General features: G+C 38.1%; 2 protein-coding genes across 2 annotated transcripts; both read right to left on the bottom strand.

Moving 5' to 3' along the window:
* Nucleotides 1-192: 192 nt before the first annotated feature.
* On the bottom strand, nt 193-5,707 carry LOC139908976 (immunoglobulin lambda-1 light chain-like). The gene is made up of 5 exons (XM_078287902.1): nt 5,677-5,707; nt 5,231-5,584; nt 2,191-2,238; nt 565-901; nt 193-449 (listed from the first exon to the last, which is right to left on the bottom strand). The coding sequence occupies exons 1-5, from the start codon at nt 5,705-5,707 to the stop codon at nt 278-280; spliced, it is 942 nt and encodes a 313-aa protein (XP_078144028.1). The 3' UTR covers nt 193-277.
* An 8,272-nt stretch (nt 5,708-13,979) lies between these two features.
* Nucleotides 13,980-25,341, bottom strand: LOC139909992 (immunoglobulin lambda-1 light chain-like). The gene is made up of 6 exons (XM_078287901.1): nt 25,311-25,341; nt 24,891-25,220; nt 21,050-21,115; nt 19,382-19,816; nt 18,878-18,955; nt 13,980-14,083 (listed from the first exon to the last, which is right to left on the bottom strand). Exons 1-6 carry the CDS (start codon nt 25,339-25,341, stop codon nt 13,980-13,982), a joined length of 1,044 nt encoding a protein of 347 aa, XP_078144027.1.
* Nucleotides 25,342-27,065: the final 1,724 nt, after the last annotated feature.

Genomic DNA, 27,065 nt, shown 5'->3' with positions numbered 1-27,065 from the left:
TAAGATAAACATAATCTGAATTGGTTATGATTGCTGCTCAGATTGTTCTGGTGAACTCAATTATGAGACAGATTGGATTATTTTTTTAAACTAATTTGTTAAAACTGTTTCTTTTTATTAATTAATACCAAATAAAATAACACAAATACACAATCATGAATCTGGAATAAAAAACTCAATTTTTTCCTCTATTGAAACAATTTGAAACAGGAACAACAAGATGAGAGAAACATTTGTACGGATGAAAAGCTGGACAGAAAGCAGAGGAACATGGCAGTCAGTCAGCATGTGTGTTGGTGGAGCCTCCCTTGTTTGTATGGATCATGAGGAGAGAGAGTCCACAGCAGTACACCATGCTCTTCACTATCATCACTGTGTAAACCAGAGAGAGCAGCTTCACCCTGCACTGGGACTGGAAGGAGACTGGAGACAAGACAAACAGCACAAGTCAACCATTCCTCTCTGTTTGCTCATTCATCCAACTATGGAAATGTTTTGCATTTAGTCTTCAGTAAAGCCGTTTAGATTCTGATCATCACACACTGTAAATCCCCCAAACTGTACAAATGATTTGTTGTGAATTTGCAAAGGCAGCAGGTGATCTTACAGTCAGTTTGTGCTGGTATCAGGGCTTCCACCGCGCCTCCTTGGTGCTTCACGGAGCAGACGTATGGATACGCCGCCGCCTTTTCCCGATCGATAAGCAGGATGGCGGCGGGGCGGCCCGGCTCTCCGAGCTCCACCGTCTCTCCCTCGGTAGTCCCGGTCTCCTCTCTCCTCCAGGAGAACCGGACCAGAGGAGGAAACATGGATGTGGCCAGACACAGCAGGGAGCTCTTCCCCTTCAGGTCCGCTCTGGACGCTGGGTACACGCTCACTTTGGGCTTCACGACTCGCTCAGCTGAGGTTTGACAAGACAGTCACACATTCATCTAGTCAACAGCAGTTTACAGCCAGAGATAAAACACCACATCACATCATGAAGCATACAACACACATTTACCATCAGATACCATACAACACACATTTACCATCAGATACCATACAACACACATTTACCATCAGATACCATACAACACACATTTACCATCAGATACCATACAACACACATTTACCATCAGATAATATATCAAATATATCAAATATATTTACCATCATATAAAGAGGACCACACTGGAAATAAGTTTTGGAAACTTTATGTGTTTTCCTCGATGATTTTAATTAATGCATGACTGATGGCTGTGCATTTTTTTTTATTATCAAATAAATGAATACATATAAATAATATATAAAATACATATGGTAAATATATTTTATATAGGCCTTTTATGTGATGATAAATATATTTTGAAATATGAAATCTATATAAAATAGATTTAACATCATCGACCATCAAAATATATTTACCATTAGATACCATATAAAATATATTAACCATCATTGAATAATTACAATTATTTATGATATTTTGTATATTCCTTTAGCAGTTTTAAAGCTGAATTAAAAATCTGGCTTAAAGCTAAACAAACATGCAACCACTGATTTGTAGACTGTAACTGACTTCATTTTTAAAGCACATGCACTCTGCACTGGTTTTTACATTTTGTATACTTCAATGTCTATTATGTGTTAATGTTGTGTGTTTGTATTTGCTGCAGATTGTATATATGTATGTTTTGAATTGTAACCTGCCAAGGGACTGCAGATGAAAATGAGCTCTAAGCTAAATCTGGTACAATACATCAAATGGTAACATTGATGTTTAACATTGTACATGGTCCCTTACAAATAAATAAGATAGATCAAATAATAAATAAAATATCTGTAACCTACAGATTAAGAGGATGTTATTATGGGCTGTATGAATATGAAGCAATAGAAATCCTTTTCCTCCATCATGATAATTCAGTCACATACATTGAATATCAGCCTGTGATAATATAGAATGGAATTAGAGAATCAGTGCTGAGTTTCTCAAATCACTTGGCAGATTTTTAAGATGTTCGGCTGCACAAGAAAATGATGAAGCAACACAAACGTCCTTCACATACTAATTTAGTTTTTAATGTATGAATGGCTGCATATTGAATTCTCAACCAGTGATGAAAGACTAACATGTAAAGCCTAAAGCAGCAGAAAACAAACTAAAGACACATTTTCACTGCAGGAAAAAGGAACATTTTGTCTTACCTGTCACATACAGTCTGGTGCCAGAGCCAAAGATCCCGTACAAGTAGCCTCCCACAGTGAAATATCCTGTAACATAAACTGTCTGTGTTGTTCCATCTGTCAGCTGAGGTGAACATGTCCAAATTATTGATCAAGTCTCATATTTGGGCTTCATGATGTTTCTCTAATGTTCATATCAACATGACTGTCAAATCTTCATTTCTGGTCCTTTATTTGAGCCACTGAGGCAGAAAGAGGCGGGATCCTAGATTCCTCCTAGATTTAAAATGAGTCCAACAGAGGAGACGTGTTGTCTATCAGTTTAGAAACATTTACTAAATTAGACTTTAACTCACTGGAAGTTGCTCTTCTGCGGCCGATTGAAACTGCTTTTGAAACTTTATTTGTCATTCCTACAGTTTCACAGCTTCACTCTTGAGCAGGGGGTTCAGCGCCTTGCTCAAGGGAACCTCAACAGGATTAAAGGAGGGGAGAGCGTTACTCCTTACTTTCCTTGGACACATTTGAACAAGGAGTCTTGGGATTTGAACCAGCGACCTCTCAGTCACAAACCTGCTTCTTTAACTTCCAGGTTTCTCTCTCCTGGAAGTGTGGAACCTTAAAGGTGCGTTCACATCAGCACCAGCAATCGGCTTGGCATCTCTCTCTCTCTCTCTCTCTCTCTGTGTCTCTATCTCTCTCTCTGTCTGTCTCTCTCTTCTCTATCATCCTTAACATTTGCAAAACAGTAAGTGCATTTCTCGAAACAATTCGTACAAACAGCACCACACACTGGATTACCTGCAAAAGCCGTAACTTGCTCAAAACCCTTAGTCTATCTCTCAAAAGTAAATATTTATGTCAGTGAACATGTCAGTGAACATGTCAGTGAACATGTCAGTGCCATCAGAATGACAAGTCCTTGTGTCATTGTTTACAAACAAGACAGTCAAAATGCTTAGCCATGTTGTCAATATAACAGTGACTCTGTAAGTATTTCTGATGTAAACTATGGCTCAGGTTTTGATGACAATGATTGAAAATGCACAAGGCTGCACTTTTTCTGTATGGCATGTATCAATTTCAACAGTACAAAGTTCCACATTACTGCATGTGGGAGACTGATTGCAAGAGATTGGACAGGATTCACATTTACGCTTTTACTGTTTGTACTGTAATTTGTTGACAGACCATGTCACTGCGATACAGAAAAGAAAAAGACAAGACTGTTTCACAGCACTGTATAGCACAAAGGAAAAAAATACAAAATTAGAAATGTAAACATCTATATATGCTTGCCAATTAAAGGTTCATGAGATGCACCTCTGAGATATTTTAGAGAACCGGTTGATCATTGGTTGATCAACCGGTAACCCTAACCCTACGCATCACACATTCCCCTTCTTTAGTGAAAGTCAAGATTCACCTGAGAGCAATTCATCAATTCAGGACACATTTACAAAAAAAGTCTAATAGAAATGTATAGAAAATATGCTTGACAGATTATGACAACTGGTTCAACCATTTTGCATGTAATGACTTATGCAATGAACTAATGCCTAGATGTTTTGGGGGGTAAGACTATTCAACAGAAAACCAGTATAATACATTTTGATCAACATGACATGAGCAATTGATAATGTAGGAAACAGCAGACAATTGTACATAATCATTTGCATGAATGTGCCAAAGCATTTGCAATTTGTTCAAAAGAATGAGAAATTGCTTTTATGATGTGCACAAGTGACTAGATGATGTGGAGGTTGAACAAGAAGTTTTGAGAATTTCAATTCTGATCTGAGAAATGTACCAAAGCCACAGAGAAAAACTGTAAAAGCCGGGTCTCCGATAATGGCCGGGGGCGTGGTCGACACGAACAAATAAAGGCCGGCCTCAAATACAGGCCGGGGAAAAAAACAAAGGAAACAAGACTAGCCCTCGGTGTGCCGAATCCTCCAACGGCGATATGAAATAACTGTATAGATTCTATTCTTAGCTTCAGTTAGCTTCAGCTTACATGCAAACAACGGTGGATACCGGTAAACTCCTGCTGCCTGTTTGTAACTGTAGTTTGTAGTTATATAATGTAACTGTAGTTTGTAGTAACGTGCAAGTGCCACAAAACGGCTACCTAACGAACCCCGACAGAAGCAGATCAGAAAACAAGGAGGCTTCGTACTAAAATATGAGCAAATATACTTATCAAACAGAGGGAATTAGAAATAAAGGCCTGTTTCTAATATGAGCCTGCTTCCAATAAAGGCCTGGTACCCTCTGCAGTTGAGGTAAATAAAGGCCCGGGCCGATATTAGAGGAATTACGGTAGTCTGAATCAGATTTCCTGGCAGTAATTTCTAAATTCTAAAAAAATCTGTCTGTCTGTCTGCCTGTCTGTCTGTCTGTCTGTCTGTCTGTCTGTCTTACATCTAATCATCAGATCAAATGTATAAATCAACCCCAGCAGTAAAGACCCTGGCAGGTTGATCATTAAATCTATCTGTGATTTTGTGGTACAGATGTGACGGTGTTACAGAGTATTTCCACTGTGTATTTCTGTCAAATGTATTTTAGTCTGAATCAGATTTCCTGGCAGTAATTTCTGACTTGATAACATTGTTGTTTGAAGTCAAAGCTCTTCTTCAAAGTTTAAAAATGGATATAATATTGGGGGGGTTACACTGTCCAAAGCTCAATGTGTACGCTTCTTTAGATGTGTACACATTGGAGGAAGCTGGAGAACTGAGGACTTGTACCTCAGTTTATTCAACACCCAGGATATTGGTTCTTTATCGGCAGATGGGTTTGAAGAACTCACGGTGGCAACGACACAATGTAAAGAAAAGCTTCAGAGCTCAGAGACATTTCTGTGTCTTCAGCAGTGTCCTCTAAGAACCAGATGACAACTGAGATGGGAGGTGAAATATCTGAACCTGGGCTGTGGTTTCCTGCTCTCAGATCAATGTCTCTTCCTCTGAGAAACAGAGTCGCCATCTGTTCATTTCTTGGTTAACGCTGCAGAGTTTTTGTACAGGGTGGAGGGATCACTTCTCACTGTGGGAACCTGACTTCAAACAGGAGCAGTAGTAGGTGGCTGAATGGAGGAGTTTTACTTTATTGATCCGCAACTCACAGCCGTTCTCTGTTCTTACAGCTGAGAAATCATCTTTTTGAGGATGGTTGTAACGTGAATCAACTTCACAATTCTTTGACACCCTCCTATTAATATTAAGAATCACTCTGAATGTTTCTGTCTCTTTCTTCTGGTACCAGAATACATAACTGTTCTGATCTGAATAGGTGTAACACTGGTCAGTGTTTTTACAGCTGAAGGAAACCTTCTCATCTTCTCTGCTGGTCAATGATAACTGGTCCTGAAGCAGCTCTGCTGCCATGGCAACCGCTGCTGTAGAGAAACGGACACATAAATGAAGGTTACTGTCACAGAGTTTGTTAAATGTTGAGTTTGTTGGATCCTGATTGGTTGGAAACACTCACCTAAACACAGAGAGCACAGAGCAACACTTGGGAGGAAAAGCATTTTCTCCAGTGACGTTTCCTCTGTTGAACCTGGTAGAAGTGCGGCTCCGGTTCAGCTGAGGCCAGATAAGGACGGCTTGTGAGATCACATGAGGGCCGCGTGGTTTCTAACAGGTCCTCAAACCTCCCATCGCTCCCTGCGGTGGACAGATAAGGCCGCCGGTTGTGATCGACAGCTCAGTTGAACCTATGGTGTAGTTTTCCATTGTGTCAGAGGTTTTAAAGGGGAGAGGAGGCGGACCAGAGGAGCAACAGGCAGCACACAGTTACCATCCAGATGGACGACTGGATCCTGGATCCTAGAACACATCAGAGAGTTAGTCACTATTTTAACACTGAACATAATCATCTGTATTCATAAAGCACTTTCCAAAACACAGTTACCATCCAGATGGACGACTGGATCCAGCATCAGCCTGCTGCTCTTTCACTAAATATGTCGTATTCTGTAGAAACTGCATCATGGTGGAAATGAGTCTCAACCCAACAAATAAATAAACTACAAATATAAACAAAATAAACAACATGATGACAGAGAAATGGCTTTTAGTATATATTTACTTTATATTATTATATACTAAATATATTGGATTACATTATGATCAGTCCAAGAAGCAGCAGAACTAATTTATGAATCTATTTCTCCCATTTGCATCTTAATAAAGAAAAACATTTATTATGTAAATTACTGCTGAATATTTAAAATATTAACAAAGGCAGCCTGACACAGTTATCATAGAAAACATCAATTAGACATTTTGCAAATCATATAAAATAAATATAATAAAATATATAAAATTTCTTGTAAAGTTACACTGAAATCAAATTGAAAACAATTTATTAATTTACCCTGGATGAAATGAACACAATACTGAATACAATTCAACTTTATTGAATATAATACTCCCATTTTAAAATCCCTTGATGTATATTAATCTAATTTTTGTTCTTTACCTTTTTATTAGTTTTTTTTTTTTTTTACATAATCCAACATTATTTTGTTAGAGACCACTTCACATTCAAATTTGGATTAAAAAAATAATAATAAAAACTCTGAATTTATTATGTTGCTGCTCAGATCATAATAAAGAGGATGAATTATTGTATATTTGTGAAATTTCTCATTTAATTAATTTCCAGCAATTAAAAAACCAAACAACAAAAATACAGAATTCTGAATGTAGAACAAAATAAAAGCCACCAGCTGTTATTCAGAAATCTCACTACTATATTTAACAACTGGAAAAAATAAGAGAGAAATATTTCTATCAATCAAATATTGTTTTCACTATATACCATATTCTATATACAGTGATCAATTAGACTCAAAAACATGAATGATGAAGAATTGATTAGTTATTGGAAACCAGCTAATATTACCTAAATCCTCTGAAACACAACAGGCTGCTGCTGGCAGGAACTGTCCTTTAAAACACAAAACCATACACACTCATCCATAATCAATAACAAAGTGTTCCATAATACACAATTAATAGCAGAGAATTAGATAATACAGTCAATAACAAAGAATTAGAAAATCTAGTCAATAATAGAAACAGAGACAAACAGATGCTGCTGTCCACTTGTTTTAATATTCTGATTTAAATGAATATTTTCTCCTTCCATTGGCTTTGAAACAGGAAACTGACTCACGGCAGAAAATATTTTTCCCTTGTTGTGTTTTAGTAAAATATAAACTTCAGTTCAGACAAAAACAGAATTGAATAGAGTCCAGATGTCAAACCGTCTCAGTTGTCAGAGTTTTAGTCCCAGTCCAGATGAAACCTGATCACCAAGAAAATCACACCGATATGGAGTTTGATTCTGTGATGATATGACATCAATATTTTAAAGTGAGATATTTTGAAGTGAGATTTCCTCTGACAAAATGCTTCATAGCACAAAGTCAAACCAAACGACGGTATTTTTAATGATGGAGACACTTTACAGACCGGATCCAACAGATTTTACAATGATTGAATAATAAAGTGAATAATGAAGTCTTCATGTGGTCTTTTAAAAGGATTTGAAAAGGTGAAACAGTCAGTATATATCCTGTCACCATGTTGAGAGGGAACTGGATTTATTTGGATTGTGTTGAACTAGATGTTTCCCTACAGAATTACACTTTCTGCATTAAAGGTTCAACCTGCCATCCAGTACAGAGAGAGAATACAGAGGAAAAACTACTTTGAAATTCTTACACTTTAGTCATTTAGTTGATGTTTTTATCCAGAATAACTGACAGTGATCATCAGGAATATTAGTTATCTGTTATCTGCTGCTGTGACCTCTGACCTCTGACCTCTGACCTCCCTGCTGATCTAGGAACTGAAGCTGATCAGAGGTGATGAGGAGGAGGTGATGAAGAGAGGGTGATGAAGAGGAGGTGATGAAGAGGAGGTGATGAAGAGTCCAGATGTGATGAAGAGGAGGTGATGAAGAGGAGGTGATGAAGAGTCCAGATGTGATGAAGAGGAGGTGAAGAAGAGTCCAGAGGTGATGAAGAGGAGGTGATGAAGAGTCCAGAGGTGATGAAGAGGAGGTGATGAAGAGGTGATGAAGAGGAGGTGATGAAGAGGTGATGAAGAGGAGGTGATGAAGAGGAGGATGTGACAAAGAGGTGATGAAAAGGATGTGATGAAGAGTCCAAAGTTGATGAAGACTCCAGAGGTGATGAAGAGGAGGTGATGAAGAGGTGATGAAGAGGAGGTGATGAAGAGGTGACACTGTCTTGACAGAGGAGGAGTGATTTGTCTTGTTGGAAGATGTTGAGTTAAATGGGAAACAGCACATTGGTTCATGTTTTTACTGAAGAAACAATACTGTTAGTGGATGTGACTGTTAAAGTGAAGTTCATACAGTCCAGTCCTTCAGTCAGACCAGAACCAACAGTGAATCCAACCTGATGACATCATGAAGGTTCTTCTGTTATTATTTCTGCAGCTGTGAAAACAACACAGAGCCATCTAGTGGAGAAAATGAAGAGAGAACACTGACTGACCTGAAGACTTACTACTACTACTGTTACTACTACTACTAATACTACTACTGTTACTACTACTACTAATACTACTACTGTTACTACTACTACTAATACTACTGTTACTGCTACTACTAATACTACTACTGTTACTACTACTACTAATACTACTACTACTGTTACTACTGTTACTACTACTACTACTGTTACTACTACTACTAATACTACTGTTACTACTACTGTTACTATTACTACTGTTACTACTACTGTTACTACTACTACTAATACTACTACTGTTACTACTACTACTACTACTACTGTTACTACTACTGTTACTACTACTACTACTACTACTACTGTTACTACTACTACTAATACTACTACTGTTACTACTACTACTACTACTACTACTGTTACTACTACTACTAATACTACTACTACTGTTACTTCGACTACTAATACTACTACTGTTACTACTACTACTACTACTACTACTACTGTTACTACTACTACTACTACTACTGTTACTGCTACTACTACTACTACTACTACTGTTACTACTACTACTACTACTACTGTTACTACTACTACTACTACTGTTACTACTACTACTAATACTACTACGGATACTAGTATTACTACTACTATTACTGCTACTACTAATACTACTACTGTTACTACTACTACTAATACTGTTACTAGTAGGCCTATTACTACTACTACTACTACTACTAATAATAATAATAATAATAATAATGATAATAAACTTTATTTGTAAGAGTATAACATATCAGTCACAAATCGAGTTAGGAGAGCCAAATAGAATGACCTCAGATTTGGACTCATTAAGCTGGAGGAGGTTTTGTGACATCCAGCACTTGATATCCGAGAGACAAGCCATAACACGTGAGATGTTATCAGCTGCACCGCTTTTAAGCGGGACATAGAGCTGGGTGTCATCCGCATAGCAGTGGAAATTAATATTATAATTGTGGAAGATCTGCCCCAAGGGAAGCATATAAATAGAAAATAATAAAGGACCAAGAATTGAACCTTGGGGAACACCACATGAGAGGGGGGCTGGGGATGAGGAGACTTCTCCCATTACAACAGAAGGACCTGTCAGAGAGGTAGGAGCGAAGCCAGGCAAGAGAAGTGTCCTTAATGCCAACCCAGTTTTCCAGGCGTTTATCAGGATACCGTGGTCGACTGTATCAAATGCAGAGCTCAAGTCAAGCAGGATTAAAACTGAACAAGCCCCAGAATCAGCGGCGAGCAATAAGTCATTTGAGACCTTAATAAGAGCTGTTTCTGTGCTATGCTGGGCACAGAAACCAGGTTGAAATTGCTCAAAAATGTTGCGGTTATTCATAAATTAAATTAATTGTGAGGCAATAGCCTTTTTTACAATTTTTGATAAAAAAGGTAAGTTCGAAATTGGTCGAAAATTGTTGAAAATGAGAGGGTCAAGTGTAGGTTTCTTCAGGAGAGGTCGGACTATTGCATGTTTAAAACTGGAGGGGAATGAGCCAGCACACAATGAGCAGTTAGTAATTGAAAGAATATTTGGACCAATTGTCTGAAATACCTCCTTCAGAAACCTAGTGGGGATGATATCTAATTGACAGGTAGATTAATTTAATTGAGAGATTATCTCCTCTAAGTCCAACATAGAAATGTGTTTAAAGTGAGTCACAGTGGCAGAGGGTTCAGTACAGATACAGAGGTTTCTGGATTCCGGTACAATCTGGAGCCTTATCTCATCAATTTTACTTAAGAAATGTTGGAGAAACTGCTCACATTTCTCAGTGGATGCTTCCATATGCTGACTAGGAGGAGGACTAACTACTGAGTTGACTGTTTGGAATAAGACCCTGGGGTTGTGGCAACTGTTAACAATCAAATTTGAGAAATAGGAATACCTTGCTTCCTTAACTGCATGCTGATAGGCCAACATCAAACTTTTATGGGTGACAAGAGATACCTTGAGTTTGTCTTTTTTCCATTTCCTCTCAGCTCTCCTGCATTGCCTCTTTAAATCTCTTGTATGGTCATTTAGCCACGGCAAGGCGTTGGGTTTTGTGCTTTTCATCTTAATAGGGGCGATGTCATCAAGGATAGTCGGGCATGTTCTGTTAAAATTATTTACTAGATCATTAGCAGAGAGCCCGTGCTGATTAAAAGTATTGCTATCTACTACTACTACTACTGTTACTAGTATTACTACTACTACTACTGTTACTAGTATTACTACTACTACTACAACTGTTACTAGTATTACTACTACTACTGTTACTAGTATTACTACTACTACTACTACTGTTACTAGTATTACTTTTACTAGTATTACTGCTACTACCTACTACTGTTACTACTACTAGTAGTACTACTACTGTTACTAGTATTACTGTTACTAGTATTACTGCTACTACTACTACTGTTACTACTACTACTAGTACTACTAGTACTACTACTACTGATACTAGTATTACTACCACTACTGTTACTAGTATTACTGCTACTTGTCAGTAAAAGAAAACGACACCTAAAACACTGAACTGTTCACTTTTTCCTCGTCTTTAACAGAAATGTGAAGTTGTGTTTTTGGTCTGTTAGACTGATCCTGGCACCATGGAGCTTCCCAACAGCATCTCTCTCTCCTACAGATGTGTTGTTGTTGTTTCTTCATTTAAAGGCGATATAATTCAGGTGTTTGCTGCCTCATTTCACAGACAGACTTTTTAAAAGCTTTTAAAACTCACTTTCTGGCCCCAACTGTTTTTTAACCAAATCTCTCCTGTTGTAATTCCCACTGGTCGCCAGTAGAGGCCGATAGAGGCGATAGATCATCTGTATGTAGATTTTACCGTTTGACCTCATTGATCTCTCTGTTTTATTGATCTGTCCTGTGTCTTTTATCTCTCCTGTTTGTGCAGCACTTTGTAACTTTATTTTGAAAAGTGCCTTATAAATACAGATTATTATTATATTGTGGCGGACTCTATGGACATTATTCACCATAATCTGTGGTTTGGGTATGTTTAACACACAGTTATATTGTGTGCGTCTCAGGGTTAAGCAGACACGGTCCCTTTAAGAAAGTCTGGTTTCCTGAGTGACGTCAGCTCGACGTAGTGTTGTTGTGTTTTTGGGCAGCGCGATGTAAATTCTCTTGCTCTGCTGGTTTCAAATAAATGACACACGAGTTGGTGTAGTCAACGAGAGAAGTTGTCCGTCTCCACATTCCTGCCACTTCTACAATATATTATTATAATGCACCTTGAACTACTTCTTCCTTCAGCCTCCAGTGTTCATTTTCACTGCATTTTTAAATCCAGTCACAGTCTCTTGTTCTTTTGATGAAAATAGCCTTAAAATTTAGTCAGAATTTATTCATGTCATATTGATTAAATTCAGTTATTTACTGAATAAAATGGCCTGTGGTTTTAGTCAACTAAATAATTACATTATAGTCAATGAAAATCCATCCAGTTCAACAGTTCAAAGTAGCAGAACTCTTTCAGTGCAGATTTACATTTTAACATTTTTCTGAACTCGACACTCAACCTTGTAACATTTTTTTTGTGAGAAATTGTGTAGAAAAGAGTTACTCCCTCTATAGAACTCAGTCTCCCATGATTCTCTACTCCCTCCCACTTGACCTTTACCCTACCACTTCACCTCACTGCCAAGCTGTCTATGATTAGGATTGATGCACTGTTTGTTTCCTTTGTCTGAGAATTGTGTTCCCACAACTTCCGAATTACCAGCGTTCCCGCTGCCCTTAAGATTGTGCGTAAATGACAAATGTAAGTGATGATTTACTTTGAATTATTATTAATTGTTAATGGTAAAATATTCTGAGTTCATGTACATCTGTTAATATATACCTGCTTCCTGCTTGATGCAGTAACTGGTGTTTGGATATGTCAGCTGTAGTCATTATTGGCAGTTATCTGTAGCGTTATATGTAGTATTGTAGCTGTTATTCTAGATTGTTATAGTCTATATAGTGTCTTTTGTAGATGAGTTACAGTTTAACTTAATTCAATAATTCCTCAGGTACCTGCAGTAATGTGCACATATGAATATTTGAATTGAACTTAATTGAGGTGATTATTCTGTTTATTGTATTCTTTCTTTTTTTCCTTGATTGTATTGCAGAACCACACAAACATACACACACAGAGACATGTATACAATATGAACTACAAATAAACTTCGATGCATCTATCTGGACTGGACTGTGGGACATTTTTCTTACAGCCTGACCGTTGTGCCATGGTGGTGATAATCTCCTGAACACCCCTTTCTAACATTGTGAGAAACATGAAATGAAAGCAGTTTGGTAATAAAAAACATCATGTGAGCGTCAATATCCAGGAAGTTTACCTGGATCAATAAACCTGCAGGGAGCAAGAGATTTCGTTTTTCAGAAATTAATTCTACTTTTTAGGTTTCACTTACTTTCAGTTGAACGGAAAATCTCATTTTGAATGAAAACATGAGAATATCAGTTTCAGTCAGATTAGTGGAATGAGAGAGTTTAGTGTTCAGGAGCCTCATTACAGAAAAACATCCTGAGTGTTTGTTCTGTCCTAAATGTCAAAGATAGGAAAAATCTAATTTTGTCATTTCAGAAGCAAATCCTAAACTCCTGACCGTCTCCTGTCTCTTCTCAGCTTCACTGAGGAAATCCTAACTAGGCCTGTCTATTAAAACTCTAATCGAACATTATCTGAATCGTCAATCATTTGCTAATGCCTGAATTCAAGTTAGAATGCACACAAGAGAATTTAGCAAGCTGTAACTACTGGAATTCTTATTATTATTATTATTAGTAGTAGTAGTAGTAGTAGTAGTAGTAGTAGTAGTAGTAGTAGTAGGAGCAGTGGTAGTAGTATTTTCCTGTATTTTGTCCAATAACTCGTCCATACATTGATAACTCTTTGTCCATTTTGACATATAGATAGTTCAGGTCAACTGCTACTGGGAAACCAATGATGTCACTGACTGGCCCATAGGGGGCGCTGTAATAAGCTCCCAAAGTCTGAGGCTCAGCCCCGCCGTCCTGTTAGTCGTAGAGATGTGAAACTTGGTACAGATATGTATCTGATCATGATGAACAGTTTTGCCTGTAGGACCGATAAGCTCCGCCTATAAAACATTCTGCCATTTTGGATTTTTTGAAAAACCTCCAAAAATATTCTTCTTATGAACCGCAGGTCAGAATGACACCAGATTCGGTCTGCAGGCTTCTTGGACTTGCCTTTACTTTGTTTGAAAGTAGCTAAGGAATCAGGTAAAAGATGGCGGAGTTGTGACCAATGCAGTGGAACCGTTTGGTTCTATTTGACTTTCCAGCTGACAGTAGCGCTCCGCTGTAGCTGCGGCCTGCAGGCAGCAGGGGGCGACACCTCACTACAGATAGTCTGCTTCATCTGCTGTTACTGTTACCACAGAGTTCAGTCAGGATCTCCTGCCTGTCAACCAGCTGTTACATTACAAATATCATTTGTTGTATCTTAACATTTGTTCTTGTTGTTTTATTTGTTCTGTCTGGTGATTTGATGCAGACTGAGCTCAGTCAGCTCACTGCAGGATCAACTGACTGCTGCAGGAATCAAACATAGAATCTGAAGTGATAGAACCGTCATTCCTGTTCAGATCTACACTCATGGTTGACTTGTGCTGTTTGTCTTGTCTCCAGTCTCCTTCCAGTCCCAGTGCAGGGTGAAGCTGCTCTCTCTGGTTTACACAGTGATGATAGTGAAGAGCATGGTGTACTGCTGTGGACTCTCTCTCCTCATGATCCATACAAACAAGGGAGGCTCCACCAACACACATGCTGACTGACTGTTTTCTGACTGGATTACTAACTGGAGCGGCCTCGTCACTTATAAACAAATAAATATGACTAAAATCACATGAATTATTAGATAGATATTGTCAATAAACTGCATCATCACAGTGTCTGAGTTGTGTGAAGATCCTTATTTTTATTGGATGCTCTCTGTCATTTCTCTGCTCTCTTGGCGCTGACTTTGGCAAAACGTCACGTGACGAAGGCTTTTAGTTTCCATCAGCTTGTGTAGAATTCAGCTGTAAAGAAAGCAGTTTTCTCCTGTTAGTTACTGAGTCGTATCTGCTGTCTCTATAGTGCAGACAGCTGCTTCAGTCAGATTTATCCCTCACTGATCACAACCACACTCCACATGTTTTTCTGCAGGAATCTATGAACTTTATGAAGCTATTTAACTAATGAACTGAACAGCAGTTCATTCGTCTGCGCTGTGAGGAATCAACGCTGACATCGAAGTTCTGCTTAGAAAAACAAAACACCGACATGTTTTTTTGTTCCTGAAACAGGAAACTGAGAGTCTTGGCTGCTGCTGCACAGAAACTTCACACTGAACCGTCTCAGTGTGTTTTTGTGCTTTCAGTCTGATAAATCATAATGTTTATTATATATGATTTCAAATGTTTTAGTGTAGCAGTGACGTCGAAGGAGGATTTCTGGAAATCTTGCTGCAGAGCGACTTGTGATGTGAGGCTGAAAATGCAAATAGAAAACACTGAAAAATGCACATCATGAATACATAAACAATTAGTAGACAACAACTTTTTTGAGTGTTTTTGAGAACAAAGTCACATGTGAAAAGCCTCATTGAATTCAAAGCTTCTTTTCAGATTTGAAGGTGAAATTTCTCATTTCCTCTGTGGAAACGACTGAATGAGTGAAATATATGAGCTTAGAATTATATGGTTCCATCTCCCTTCAGGAGTTTTGACATATTGAGCTTCAAAATGTTCAGCATCCACTGAGTTAAATGGAGTCGGGGCCTTTTGTTTTAGAAATGACAGACTCAAAAATAGGTAGAATAGGTTCCACAGGTTTATGTGACCAACTCAGTTTGGACAAAAAGTCACATAGAACCGTATAATTCCAAGGTCACAAACTGTCTGTTTGCATGTGAAATTAAGTTTTCACATGTGAAACAAATATTGTTTCACATGCAATGGAAGATGAAAAAAACACTTCAGCTATGAACTGAAATGTTCACATCTGAAGTAAAAACTGTCACATGATGTCAGAATACAATGTAAAACAAATCAAGACGTTCACATGTGAAAAGCAACACGTGTCCAAAATGCACATGTGCTTTGAATTCACATGTGACTTCGGTCAGGAAAATCCCACAGATTGAGTTGAGACTCTGTGGAAATAAAGCCGGGCTTCCTGGAAGGATTCTTAACCAAAAGAAATAATTGTAACTGTCATTTTGTTGATATGACAAACCACAGTGAGCGGTGTGGAGCTGCAGTGAAACCACAGCCTGTCTGTTATCGTCAGCGTCACCCAGCAGCAAATCACATGTTGCTTCACTGGCAGCAGGACGGGTTTGATGAGTCCTGACTGCTGAACAACTTTCTTTAAAGCAATATTCCACTTAGTTTCAACATGGACTTATTTATTTGAAAAGCAGAATATAATCTCCTCACCAAGATCAGATGCAGCCGGACCAGTTTGTAGCGTTCAGATTTTGACTTCCCATTCATTTGAATGGAAAGTGACATTGAACACGTTGGTGAACAGATTCAACAACAGATCTGCTGCTGTGATTTCCAGCTGACTGTTGGTCCCACGCTTCAGAACAGAATCTCACCAAACAGCATTTTTATTGATAGAAGAGAACACAGCGGAGGGATACCATTTAGGAGAGATAGTTCCTGTTGGGGAGACCGGATCTACTTTTATTTGACTCATTTTAGTGTAAAGCAAGAATAGAAATGCAAAATGAGGACGGACCAGTTGCTGCTTTATTGTCTTCCAGCAGGATCTGTTGTTGAATCTGTTCACCAACGTGTTCAATGTCAGTTTTCAGGAGATTTTGGTGGCTCATTCAAACTCTACAAACTGGTCCAGCTGCATCTGGTCTTGGTGAGTAGTTTATATTGTGCTTTTCAAATAAATAACCCCCATGTTAAAACTAAGTGGAATATTGCTTTAAGATCCTCTGAATCACCTACAAGGCCTGGACCGGCCTGGAACCCGGTTCTATCTGTGAGCCGCTGACTCTTTATCGGCCCGTGACTTCACTTAGGTCCTCAGGTGGAGGTCTGCCGGTCGTCTCCAATTCTAGATTCCAAACTAAGGGAGAACGTGTCTCGGCAGTTTTGGCCCCAACTCTCTGGAATCGTCTCCCTCTGCCGATCAGATCAGAGTCTGTTGTCTCCTTTAAGCAGCTGCTGAAAACCCACTTCTACAGGCCGGCCTTCCTGACGAGGGGCTGGACGGGTCTCTGCTCTTTATTTGGTTAGGACTTGTGTGTATGGAGGAGTTTATGTGTGTATTGTATAGGTTTAACCTTTTCATCATCATGGGGTTTGAAATGCTTCATGGTTTTTACTGTTTTTACTTTCTATATGTATGGTTGTGTTGTTTTAAGATGCTTTTGTCTTCTCTTCAATCTTTTCTGTCTTTCATGTCTTTTCTGTCTTTGATCCTCTTGTTGGGAAGCGCTTTGTAAACTGTGAGTTTTAAAAAGTGTCTATTTAAGTGAAGCTTTACTGACTGACTTACTCCTGCTCCATCTTTCATATGATCTCCTCTTTCTCTCTATCTCTAGGAGGAAGAATAGCAGCATTAAAAAGCTAATAATGTTGTTGAGGAAGTGGTTTTGTTTCCACACAGTAAGACTGAAACAGAAACCACATCAGCTCGTTTACAGCCTGAACCCGACCCTTCCCGCCTCATCGCTGCTCAGCATTCACCAACATTATGATACACGAATGTTGACTTCATAAACACACAGTCTGAAATGTAACAACAGATTGGCAATTCACAAAGGGATTATTATTATTATTTCAGTCCCATTTATTTCTGTTTGAGTTCATCTTCCAGCAACATTTCAGCTGCTGACACTGTACAGCAAGCAGCAAACCTGACAAACATTATATAAAGTCAATGAACTGAAGCAAAACACACTTCATTACACTGAATAATGGAATTACCACTGAATTACTGACAAGGTCTTCATGAAAAAAACCTGATATTTCTCAGAGAAATTACAACCATCATGCTCAGTGTTCTTAAAATGACAAAATGTACAATTTCATGTCTTTATTTATATGGCACTTTTTAAAAAATGCTTACAAAGCGCTTCACAAAAATAAAATAAGAATAAAACTTTCCTGACAGAATGCAGATGTTAAGAAAAAAGAGAAGCAATAGTAGACAATAATAAACAATATATCTACTGCTGAGCAAAGCAATACGATATTATAGAGCAAAGCATTCATTGTTCAAATAAATGTTCAGAATATTATCATAGACAAAAAATTACAAATGCTGTAACTGATACTAACTTAAATATTTTGTAAAGTTTCTCTGAAAACAAATTAAAAAGATAAAAGGCAGCAGAAGAAACTATCTAGATGAAAGAAAGAAACTATATCAATGAAAATTTATATCTGAAAGTACAATGCTGCCTTCATAAAATCCTTTAATGATCTTAACACATCAAACATGTTCATTACATTTGTTTTAATAATAATGTCAAATTCACAATTTGGCTAAATAAGATAAACATAATCTGAATTTGTTATGATTGCTGCTCAGATTGTTCTGGTGAACTCAATTATGAGACAGATTGGATTATTTTTTAAAACAAATTTATTAAAACTGTTTCTTTTTATTAATTAATACCAAATAAAACAACACAAATACACAATCATGAATCTGGAATAAAAAACTCAATTTTTTGCTCTATTGAAACAATTTGAAACAGGAACAACAAGATGAGAGAAACATTTGTACGGATGAAAAGCTGGACAGAAAGCAGAGGAACATGGCAGTCAGTCAGCATGTGTGTTGGTGGAGCCTCCCTTGTTTGTATGGATCATGAGGAGAGAGAGTCCACAGCAGTACACCATGCTCTTCACTATCATCACTGTGTAAACCAGAGAGAGCAGCTTCACCCTGCACTGGGACTGGAAGGAGACTGGAGACAAGACAAACAGCACAAGTCAACCATTCCTCTCTGTTTGCTCATTCATCCAACTATGGAAATGTTTTGCATTTAGTCTTCAGTAAAGCCGTTTAGATTCTGATCATCACACACTGTAAATCCCCCAAATTGTACAAATGATTTGTTGTGAATTTGCAAAGGCAGCAGGTGATCTTACAGTTTGTACGATTTTGTAAGGTTTGTGCTGGTATCTGGGCTTCCACCGCGCCTCCTTGGTGCTCGAGACTGCTCAAGACTGGAGACGAGACAAACAGCAGGAAATGTTTTGCATTTAGTCTTCAGGAAAAATCAAGAACAAAACACATCTGCACATCCAGAAGAAAGGTGCCGGATCAAAGAAAATATCAAGTGAAGGACAGAAGATCCGCACACAGAAACGCTCCCATATGAAAACTTTATAAAGAAGTGACGTTTGGAGCAACAAGCTCTTCCTCAAACTGATTCCAAACAGCAGAGAATCTCCATCTGAAATACCCAGAAACCCTAGCAGAAAATCAGGTGACATAACACACCTGTTCCAAGGTGATGATCATACACAACAACATGTAGAAAACTCTAGACCAAAACAGTCAGTTTAAATGTAGCTTGTGCTCCTCACAGCTGTAAAGCCCCAAACTGTCCAAATGCTGAGTAGTGAATGTGCAGCAGCAGGTGATCTTACAGTCAGTCTGGTGAGCTGTGTCTCTTTCTGGAGGGCCGCTGGCTGCAGCAGCTGTTGTTGGAGCCACAGGAGGCTCTGAAATAGAAAAGGAGTCCAATGTGAAAAATGAAGCTAAATCAGCGCTAAACACAAGCGGCCGGCCTTCATTACCTGCTGGTATCCGGGCTTCCACCGCGCCTCCTTGGTGCTTCACGGAGCAGACGTATGGATACGCCGCCGCCTTTTCCCGATCGATAAGCAGGATGGCGGCGGGGCGGCCCGGCTCTCCGAGCTCCACCGTCTCTCCCTCGGTAGTCCCGGTCTCCTCTCTCCTCCAGGAGAACCGGACCAGAGGAGGAAACATGGATGTGGCCAGACACAGCAGGGAGCTCTTCCCCTTCAGGTCCGCTCTGGACGCTGGGTACACGCTCACTTTGGGCTTCACGACTCGCTCAGCTGAGGTTTGACAAGACAGTCACACATTCATCTAGTCAACAGCAGTTTACAGCCAGAGATAAAACACCACATCACATCATGAAGCATACAACACACATTTACCATCAGATACCATACAACACACATTTACCATCAGATACCATACAACACACATTTACCATCAGATAATATATAAAATATATAAAATATATTTACCATCATATAAAGAGGACCACATTGGAAATAAGTTTTGGAAACTTTATGTGTTTTCCTCGATGATTTTAATTAATGCATGACTGATGGCTGTGCTTTTTTTTTGATTATCAAATAAACAAATACATATAAATAATATATAAAATACATATGGTAAATATATTTTATATAAGCCTTTTATATGATGGTAAATATATTTTAATATAGAACATCTATATAAAATAGATTTAACATCATCGACCATCAAAATATATTTACCATTATATACCATATAAAATATATTAAGCATCATTGAATAATTTAAATTATTTATGATATTTTGTATATTCCTTTAGCAGTTTTAAAGCTGAATTAAAAATCTGGCTTAAAGCTAAACAAACATGCAACCACTGATTTGTAGACTGTAACTGACTTCATTTTTAAAGCACATGCACTCTGCACTGGTTTTTACATTTTGTATACTTCAATGTCTATTATGTGTTAATGTTGTGTGTTTGTATTTGCTGCAGATTGTATATATGTATGTTTTGAATTGTAACCTGCCAAGGGACTGCAGATGAAAATGAGCTCTAAGCTAAATCTGGTACAATACATCAAATGGTAACATTGATGTTTAACATTGTACATGGTCCCTTACAAATAAATGAGATAGATCAAATAATAAATAAAATATCTGTAACCTACAGATTAAGAGGATGTTATTATGGGCTGTATGAATATGAAGCAATAGAAATCCTTTTCCTCCATCATGATAATTCAGTCACATACATTGAATATCAGCCTGTGATAATATAGAATGGAATTAGAGAATCAGTGCTGAGTTTCTCAAATCACTTGGCAGATTTTTAAGATGTTCGGCTGCACAAGAAAATGATGAAGCAACACAAACGTCCTTCACATACTAATTTAGTTTTTAATGTATGAATGGCTGCATATTGAATTCTCAACCAGTGATGAAAGACTAACATGTAAAGCCTAAAGCAGCAGAAAACAAACTAAAGACACATTTTCACTGCAGGAAAAAGGAACATTTTGTCTTACCTGTCACATACAGTCTGGTGCCAGAACCAAAGATCTTGTACCAGTTTCCTCCCACAGTGAAATATCCTGTAACATAAACTGTCTGTGTTGTTCCATCTGTCAGCTGAGGTGAACATGTCCAAATTATTGATCAAGTCTCATATTTGGGCTTCATGATGTTTCTCTAATGTTCTTATCAACATGACTGTCAAATCTTCATTTCTGGTCCTTTATTTGAGCCACTGAGGCAGAAAGAGGCGGGATCCTAGATTCCTCCTAGATTTAAAATGAGTCCAACAGAGGAGACGTGTTGTCTATCAGTTTAGAAACATTTACTAAATTAGACTTTAACTCACTGGAAGTTGCTCTTCTGCAGCCGATTGAAACTGCTTTTGAAACTTTATTTGTCATTCCTACAGTTTCACAGCTTCACTCTTGAGCAGGGGGTTCAGCGCCTTGCTCAAGGGAACCTCAACAGGATTAAAGGAGGGGAGAGCGTTACTCCTTACTTTCCTTGGACACATTTGAACAAGGAGTCTTGGGATTTGAACCAGCGACCTCTCAGTCACAAACCTGCTTCTTTAACTTCCAGGTTTCTCTCTCCTGGAAGTGTGGAACCTTAAAGGTGCGTTCACATCAGCACCAGCAATCGGCTTGGCTTCCCATTGACGTCAATGGAAAAGCAGGTGAAGGTGTTGACTTCCATTAACTAACTAGATCTTCAGCTGCAGATGATGTTGCTCTCTGAACAGAGAAATGTTCTCTCTGGTATCTAGATCCACTGAATTTCCACCTAAATAAACGCTTCAATTGGGCCGGAACGATCCGGCAGCCTCAGTTTAAAGAAAAGTTTTACCCATATACATAAATATAAGGTGTTTCCTCTCTGGTCTGCCAGTCTTTCCCCTATATCTATATTATCTATATCTATATCTATATCTATATATCTATATCTATATTCTATCTATATTGTCATGGCGGTCCGCCACAGTAAGATCATGCCGTCATGTTAAAAATATTGGCAGCGGGTTTGTGCTCCTTCTCTTGTCTAATGTTGTCTGTGTAGAAACAATGCTGACTGTCATACAGCTGACTGAACTTTACACTTTACTGATTCACTTTATATCCTCCATCTTCTTCACTTTCTTCACACACTCTCACATTAAATCTCTCTCTCTCTCTCTCTCTCTGTGTCTATATCTCTCTCTCTCTCTGTCTCTCTCTCTCTCCCTCTCTCTTTCTCTCTCTCATCAGAAACAACTGTCTGTCTGTCTGTCTGTCTGTCTCTCTGTCTGTCTGTCTTACATCTAATCATCAGTTCAAATGTATAAATCAACCCCAGCAGTAAAGACCCTGGCAGGTTGATCATTAAATCTATCTGTGATTTTGTGGTACAGATGTGACGGTGTTACAGAGTATTTCCACTGTGTATTTCTGTCAAATGTATTTTACCATAAATCCTCTAATAGTGGCCTGTAGTCAATTACAGTTTTTCTCAGTCGCTTTGGTACATTTCTCGAATCATCCTTAACATTTGCAAAACAGTAAGTGCATTTCTCAAAACACTTCGTACAAACAGCACCACACAATGGATTACCTGCAAAAGCCGTAACTTGCTCAAAACCCTTAGTCTATCTCTCAAAAGTAAATATTTATGTCAGTGAACATGTCAGTGAACATGTCAGTGAACATGTCAGTGCCATCAGAATGACAAGTCCTTGTGTCATTGTTTACAAACAAGACAGTCAAAATGCTTAGTCATGTTGTCAATATAACAGTGACTCTGTAAGTATTTTCTGATGTAAACTATGGCTCAGGTTTTGATGACAACGATTGAAAATGCACAAGGCTGCACTTTTTCTGTATGGCATATTTCAATTTCAACAGTACAAAGTTCCACATTACTGCATGTGGGAGATTGATTGCAAGAGATTGGACAGGATTCACATTTATGCTTTTACTGTTTGTACTGTAATTTGTTGACAGACCATGTCATTACGATACAGAAAAGAAAAAGACAAGACTGTTTCACAGCACTGTATAGCACAAAGGAAAAAAATACAAAATTAGAAATGTAAACATCTATATATGCTTGCCAATTGAAGGTTCATGAGATGCACCTCTGAGATATTTTAGAGAACCGGTTGATCATTGGTTGATCAACCGGTAACCCTAACCCTACGCATCACACATTCCCCTTCTTTAGTGAAAGTCAAGATTCACCTGAGAGCAATTCATCAATTCAGGACACATTTACAAAAAAAGTCTAATAGAAATGTATAGAAAATATGCTTGACAGATTATGACAACTGGTTCAACCATTTTGCATGTAATGACTTATGCAATGAACTAATGCCTAGATGTTTTGGGGGGTAAGACTATTCAACAGAGAACCAGTATAATACATTTTGATCAACATGACATGAGCAATTGATAATGTAGGAAACAGCAGACAATTGTACATAATCATTTGCATGAATGTGCCAAAGCATTTGCAATTTGTTCAAAAGAATGAGAAATTGCTTTTATGATGTGCACAAGTGACTAGATGATGTGGAGGTTGAACAAGAAGTTTTGAGAATTTCAATTCTGATCTGAGAAATGTACCAAAGCCACTGAGAAAAACTGTAAAAGCCGGGTCTCCGATAATGGCCGGGGGCGTGGTCGACACGAACAAATAAAGGCCGGCCTCAAATACAGGCCGGGGAAAAAAACAAAGGAAACAAGACTAGCCCTCGGCGTGCCGAATCCTCCAACGGCGATATGAAATAACTGTATAGATTCTATTCTTAGCTTCAGTTAGCTTCAGCTTACATGCAAACAACGGTGGATACCGGTAAACTCCTGCTGCCTGTTTGTAACTGTAGTTTGTAGTTATATAATGTAACTGTAGTTTGTAGTAACGTGCAAGTGCCACAAAACGGCTACCTAACGAACCCCGACAGAAGCAGATCAGAAAACAAGGAGGCTTCGTACTAAAATATGAGCAAATATACTTATCAAACAGAGGGAATTAGAAATAAAGGCCTGTTTCTAATATGAGCCTGCTTCCAATAAAGGCCTGGTACCCTCTGCAGTTGAGGTAAATAAAGACCCGGGCCGATATTAGAGGAATTACGGTAGTCTGAATCAGATTTCCTGGCAGTAATTTCTAAATTCTAAAAAAATCTGTCTGTCTGTCTGTCTGTCTGTCTGTCTGTCTGTCTCTCTGTCTGTCTGTCTTACATCTAATCATCAGATGAAATGTATAAATCAACCCCAGCAGTAAAGACCCTGGCAGGTTGATCATTAAATCTATCTGTGATTTTGTGGTACAGATGTGACGGTGTTACAGAGTATTTCCACTGTGTATTTCTGTCAAATGTATTTTAGTCTGAATCAGATTTCCTGGCAGTAATTTCTGACTTGATAACATTGTTGTTTGAAGTCAAAGCTCTTCTTCAAAGTTTAAAAATGGATATAATATTGGGGGGGTTACACTGTCCAAAGCTCAATGTGTACGCTTCTTTAGATGTGTACACATTGGAGGAAGCTGGAGAACTGAGGACTTGTACCTCAGTTTATTCAACACCCAGGATATTGGTTCTTTATCGGCAGATGGGTTTGAAGAACTCACGGTGGCAACGACACAATGTAAAGAAAAGCTTCAGAGCTCAGAGACATTTCTGTGTCTTCAGCAGTGTCCTCTAAGAACCAGATGACAACTGAGATGGGAGGTGAAATATCTGAACCTGGGCTGTGGTTTCCTGCTCTCAGATCAATGTCTCTTCCTCTGAGAAACAGAGTCGCCATCTGTTCATTTCTTGGTTAACGCTGCAGAGTTTTTGTACAGGGTGGAGGGATCACTTCTCACTGTGGGAACCTGACTTATAACAGGAGCAGTAGTAGGTGGCTGAATGGAGGAGTTTTACTTTATTGATCCGCAACTCACAGCCTTTCCCCTTTCTTACAGCTGAGAAATCATCTTTTTGAGGATGGCCGTAACCCGAATTAATGTCACAACTCCTCTTATCAATATAAAGAATTACTCTGAATGTTTCTGTCTCTTTCTTCTGGTACCAGAATACATAATCGCTGTAACACTGGTCAGTGTTTTTACAGCTGAAGGAAACCTTCTCATCTTCTCTGCTGGTCAATGATAACTGGTCCTGAAGCAGCTCTGCTGCCATGGCAACCGCTGCTGTAGAGAAACGGACACATAAATGAAGGTTACTGTCAGAGTTTGTTAAATGTTGAGTTTGTTGGATCCTGATTGGTTGGAAACACTCACCTAAACACAGAGAGCACAGAGCAACACTTGGGAGGAAAAGCATTTTCTCCAGTGACGTTTCCTCTGTTGAACCTGGTAGAAGTGCGGCTCCGGTTCAGCTGAGGCCAGATAAGGACGGCTTGTGAGATCACATGAGGGCCGCGTGGTTTCTAACAGGTCCTCAAACCTCCCATCGCTCCCTGCGGTGGACAGATAAGGCCGCCGCTTGTGATCGACAGCTCAGTTGAACCTATGGTGTAGTTTTCCATTGTGTCAGAGGTTTTAAAGGGGAGAGGAGGCGGACCAGAGGAGCAACAGGCAGCACACAGTTACCATCCAGATGGACGACTGGATCCTGGATCCTAGAACACATCAGAGAGTTAGTCACTATTTTAACACTGAACATAATCATCTGTATTCATAAAGCACTTTCCAAAACACAGTTACCATCCAGATGGACGACTGGATCCAGCATCAGCCTGCCGCTCTTTCACTAAATATGTCGTATTCTGTAGAAACTGCATCATGGTGGAAATGAGTCTCAACCCAACAAATAAATAAACTACAAATATAAACAAAATAAACAACATGATGACAGAGAAATGGCTTTTAGTATATATTTAGTTTATATTATTATATACTAAATATATTGGATTACATTATGATCAGTCCAAGAAGCAGCAGAACTAATTTATAAATCTATTTCTCCCATTTGCAGTTTAATAAAGAAAAACATTCATTATGTAAATTACTGCTGAATATTTAGAATATTAACAAAGGCAGCGTGACACAGTTATCATAGAAAACATCAATTAGACATTTTGCAAATCATATAAAATAAATATAATAAAATATATAAAATTTCTTGTAAAGTTACACTGAAATCAAATTGAAAACAATTTATTAATTTACCATGGATGAAATGAACACAATACTGAATACAATTCAACTTTATTGAATATAATACTCCCATTTTAAAATCCCTTGATGTATATAAATCTAATTTTTGTTCTTTACCTTTTTATTAGTTTTTTTTTTTTTTTTACATAATCCAGCATTCTTTTGTTAGAGACCACTTCACATTCAAAATTTGGATTAAAAAATAAAAATAAAAACTCTGAATTTATTACGTTGCTGCTCAGATCATAATAAAGAGGATGAATTATTGTATATTTGATAAATTTCTCATTTAATTAATTTCCAGAAATTAAAAAACAAAACAACAAAAATACAGAATTCTGAATGTAGAACAAAATAAAAGCCACCAGCTGCTATTCAGAAATCTCACTACTATATTTAACAACTGGAAACAGAAATGATAAAAAATAAGAGAGAAATATTTCTATCAATCAAATATTGTTTTCACTATATACCATATTCTATATACAGTGATCAATTAGACTCAAAAACATGATTGATGAAGAATTGATTAGTTATTGGAAACCAGCTAATATTACCTAAATCCTCTGAAACACAACAGGCTGCTGCTGGCAGGAACTGTCCTTTAAAACACAAAACCATACACACTCATCCATAATCAATAAGAAAGTGTTCCATAATACATTATTAATAGCAGAGGATTAGATAATACAGTCAATAACAAAGAATTAGAAAATATAGTCAATAATAGAAACAGAGACAAACAGATGCTGCTGTCCACTTGTTTTAATATTCTGATTTAAATGAATATTTTCTCCTTCCATTGGCTTTGAAACAGGAAACTGACTCACGGCAGAAAATATTTTTCCCTTGTTGTGTTTTAGTAAAATATAAACTTCAGTTCAGACA

This window comes from Centroberyx gerrardi, chromosome 13 (assembly GCF_048128805.1).
Source record: "Centroberyx gerrardi isolate f3 chromosome 13, fCenGer3.hap1.cur.20231027, whole genome shotgun sequence".
Classification (NCBI taxonomy): Eukaryota; Metazoa; Chordata; class Actinopteri; order Beryciformes; family Berycidae; genus Centroberyx; species Centroberyx gerrardi.
This window is presented reverse-complemented; position numbering and strand designations above follow the sequence as displayed.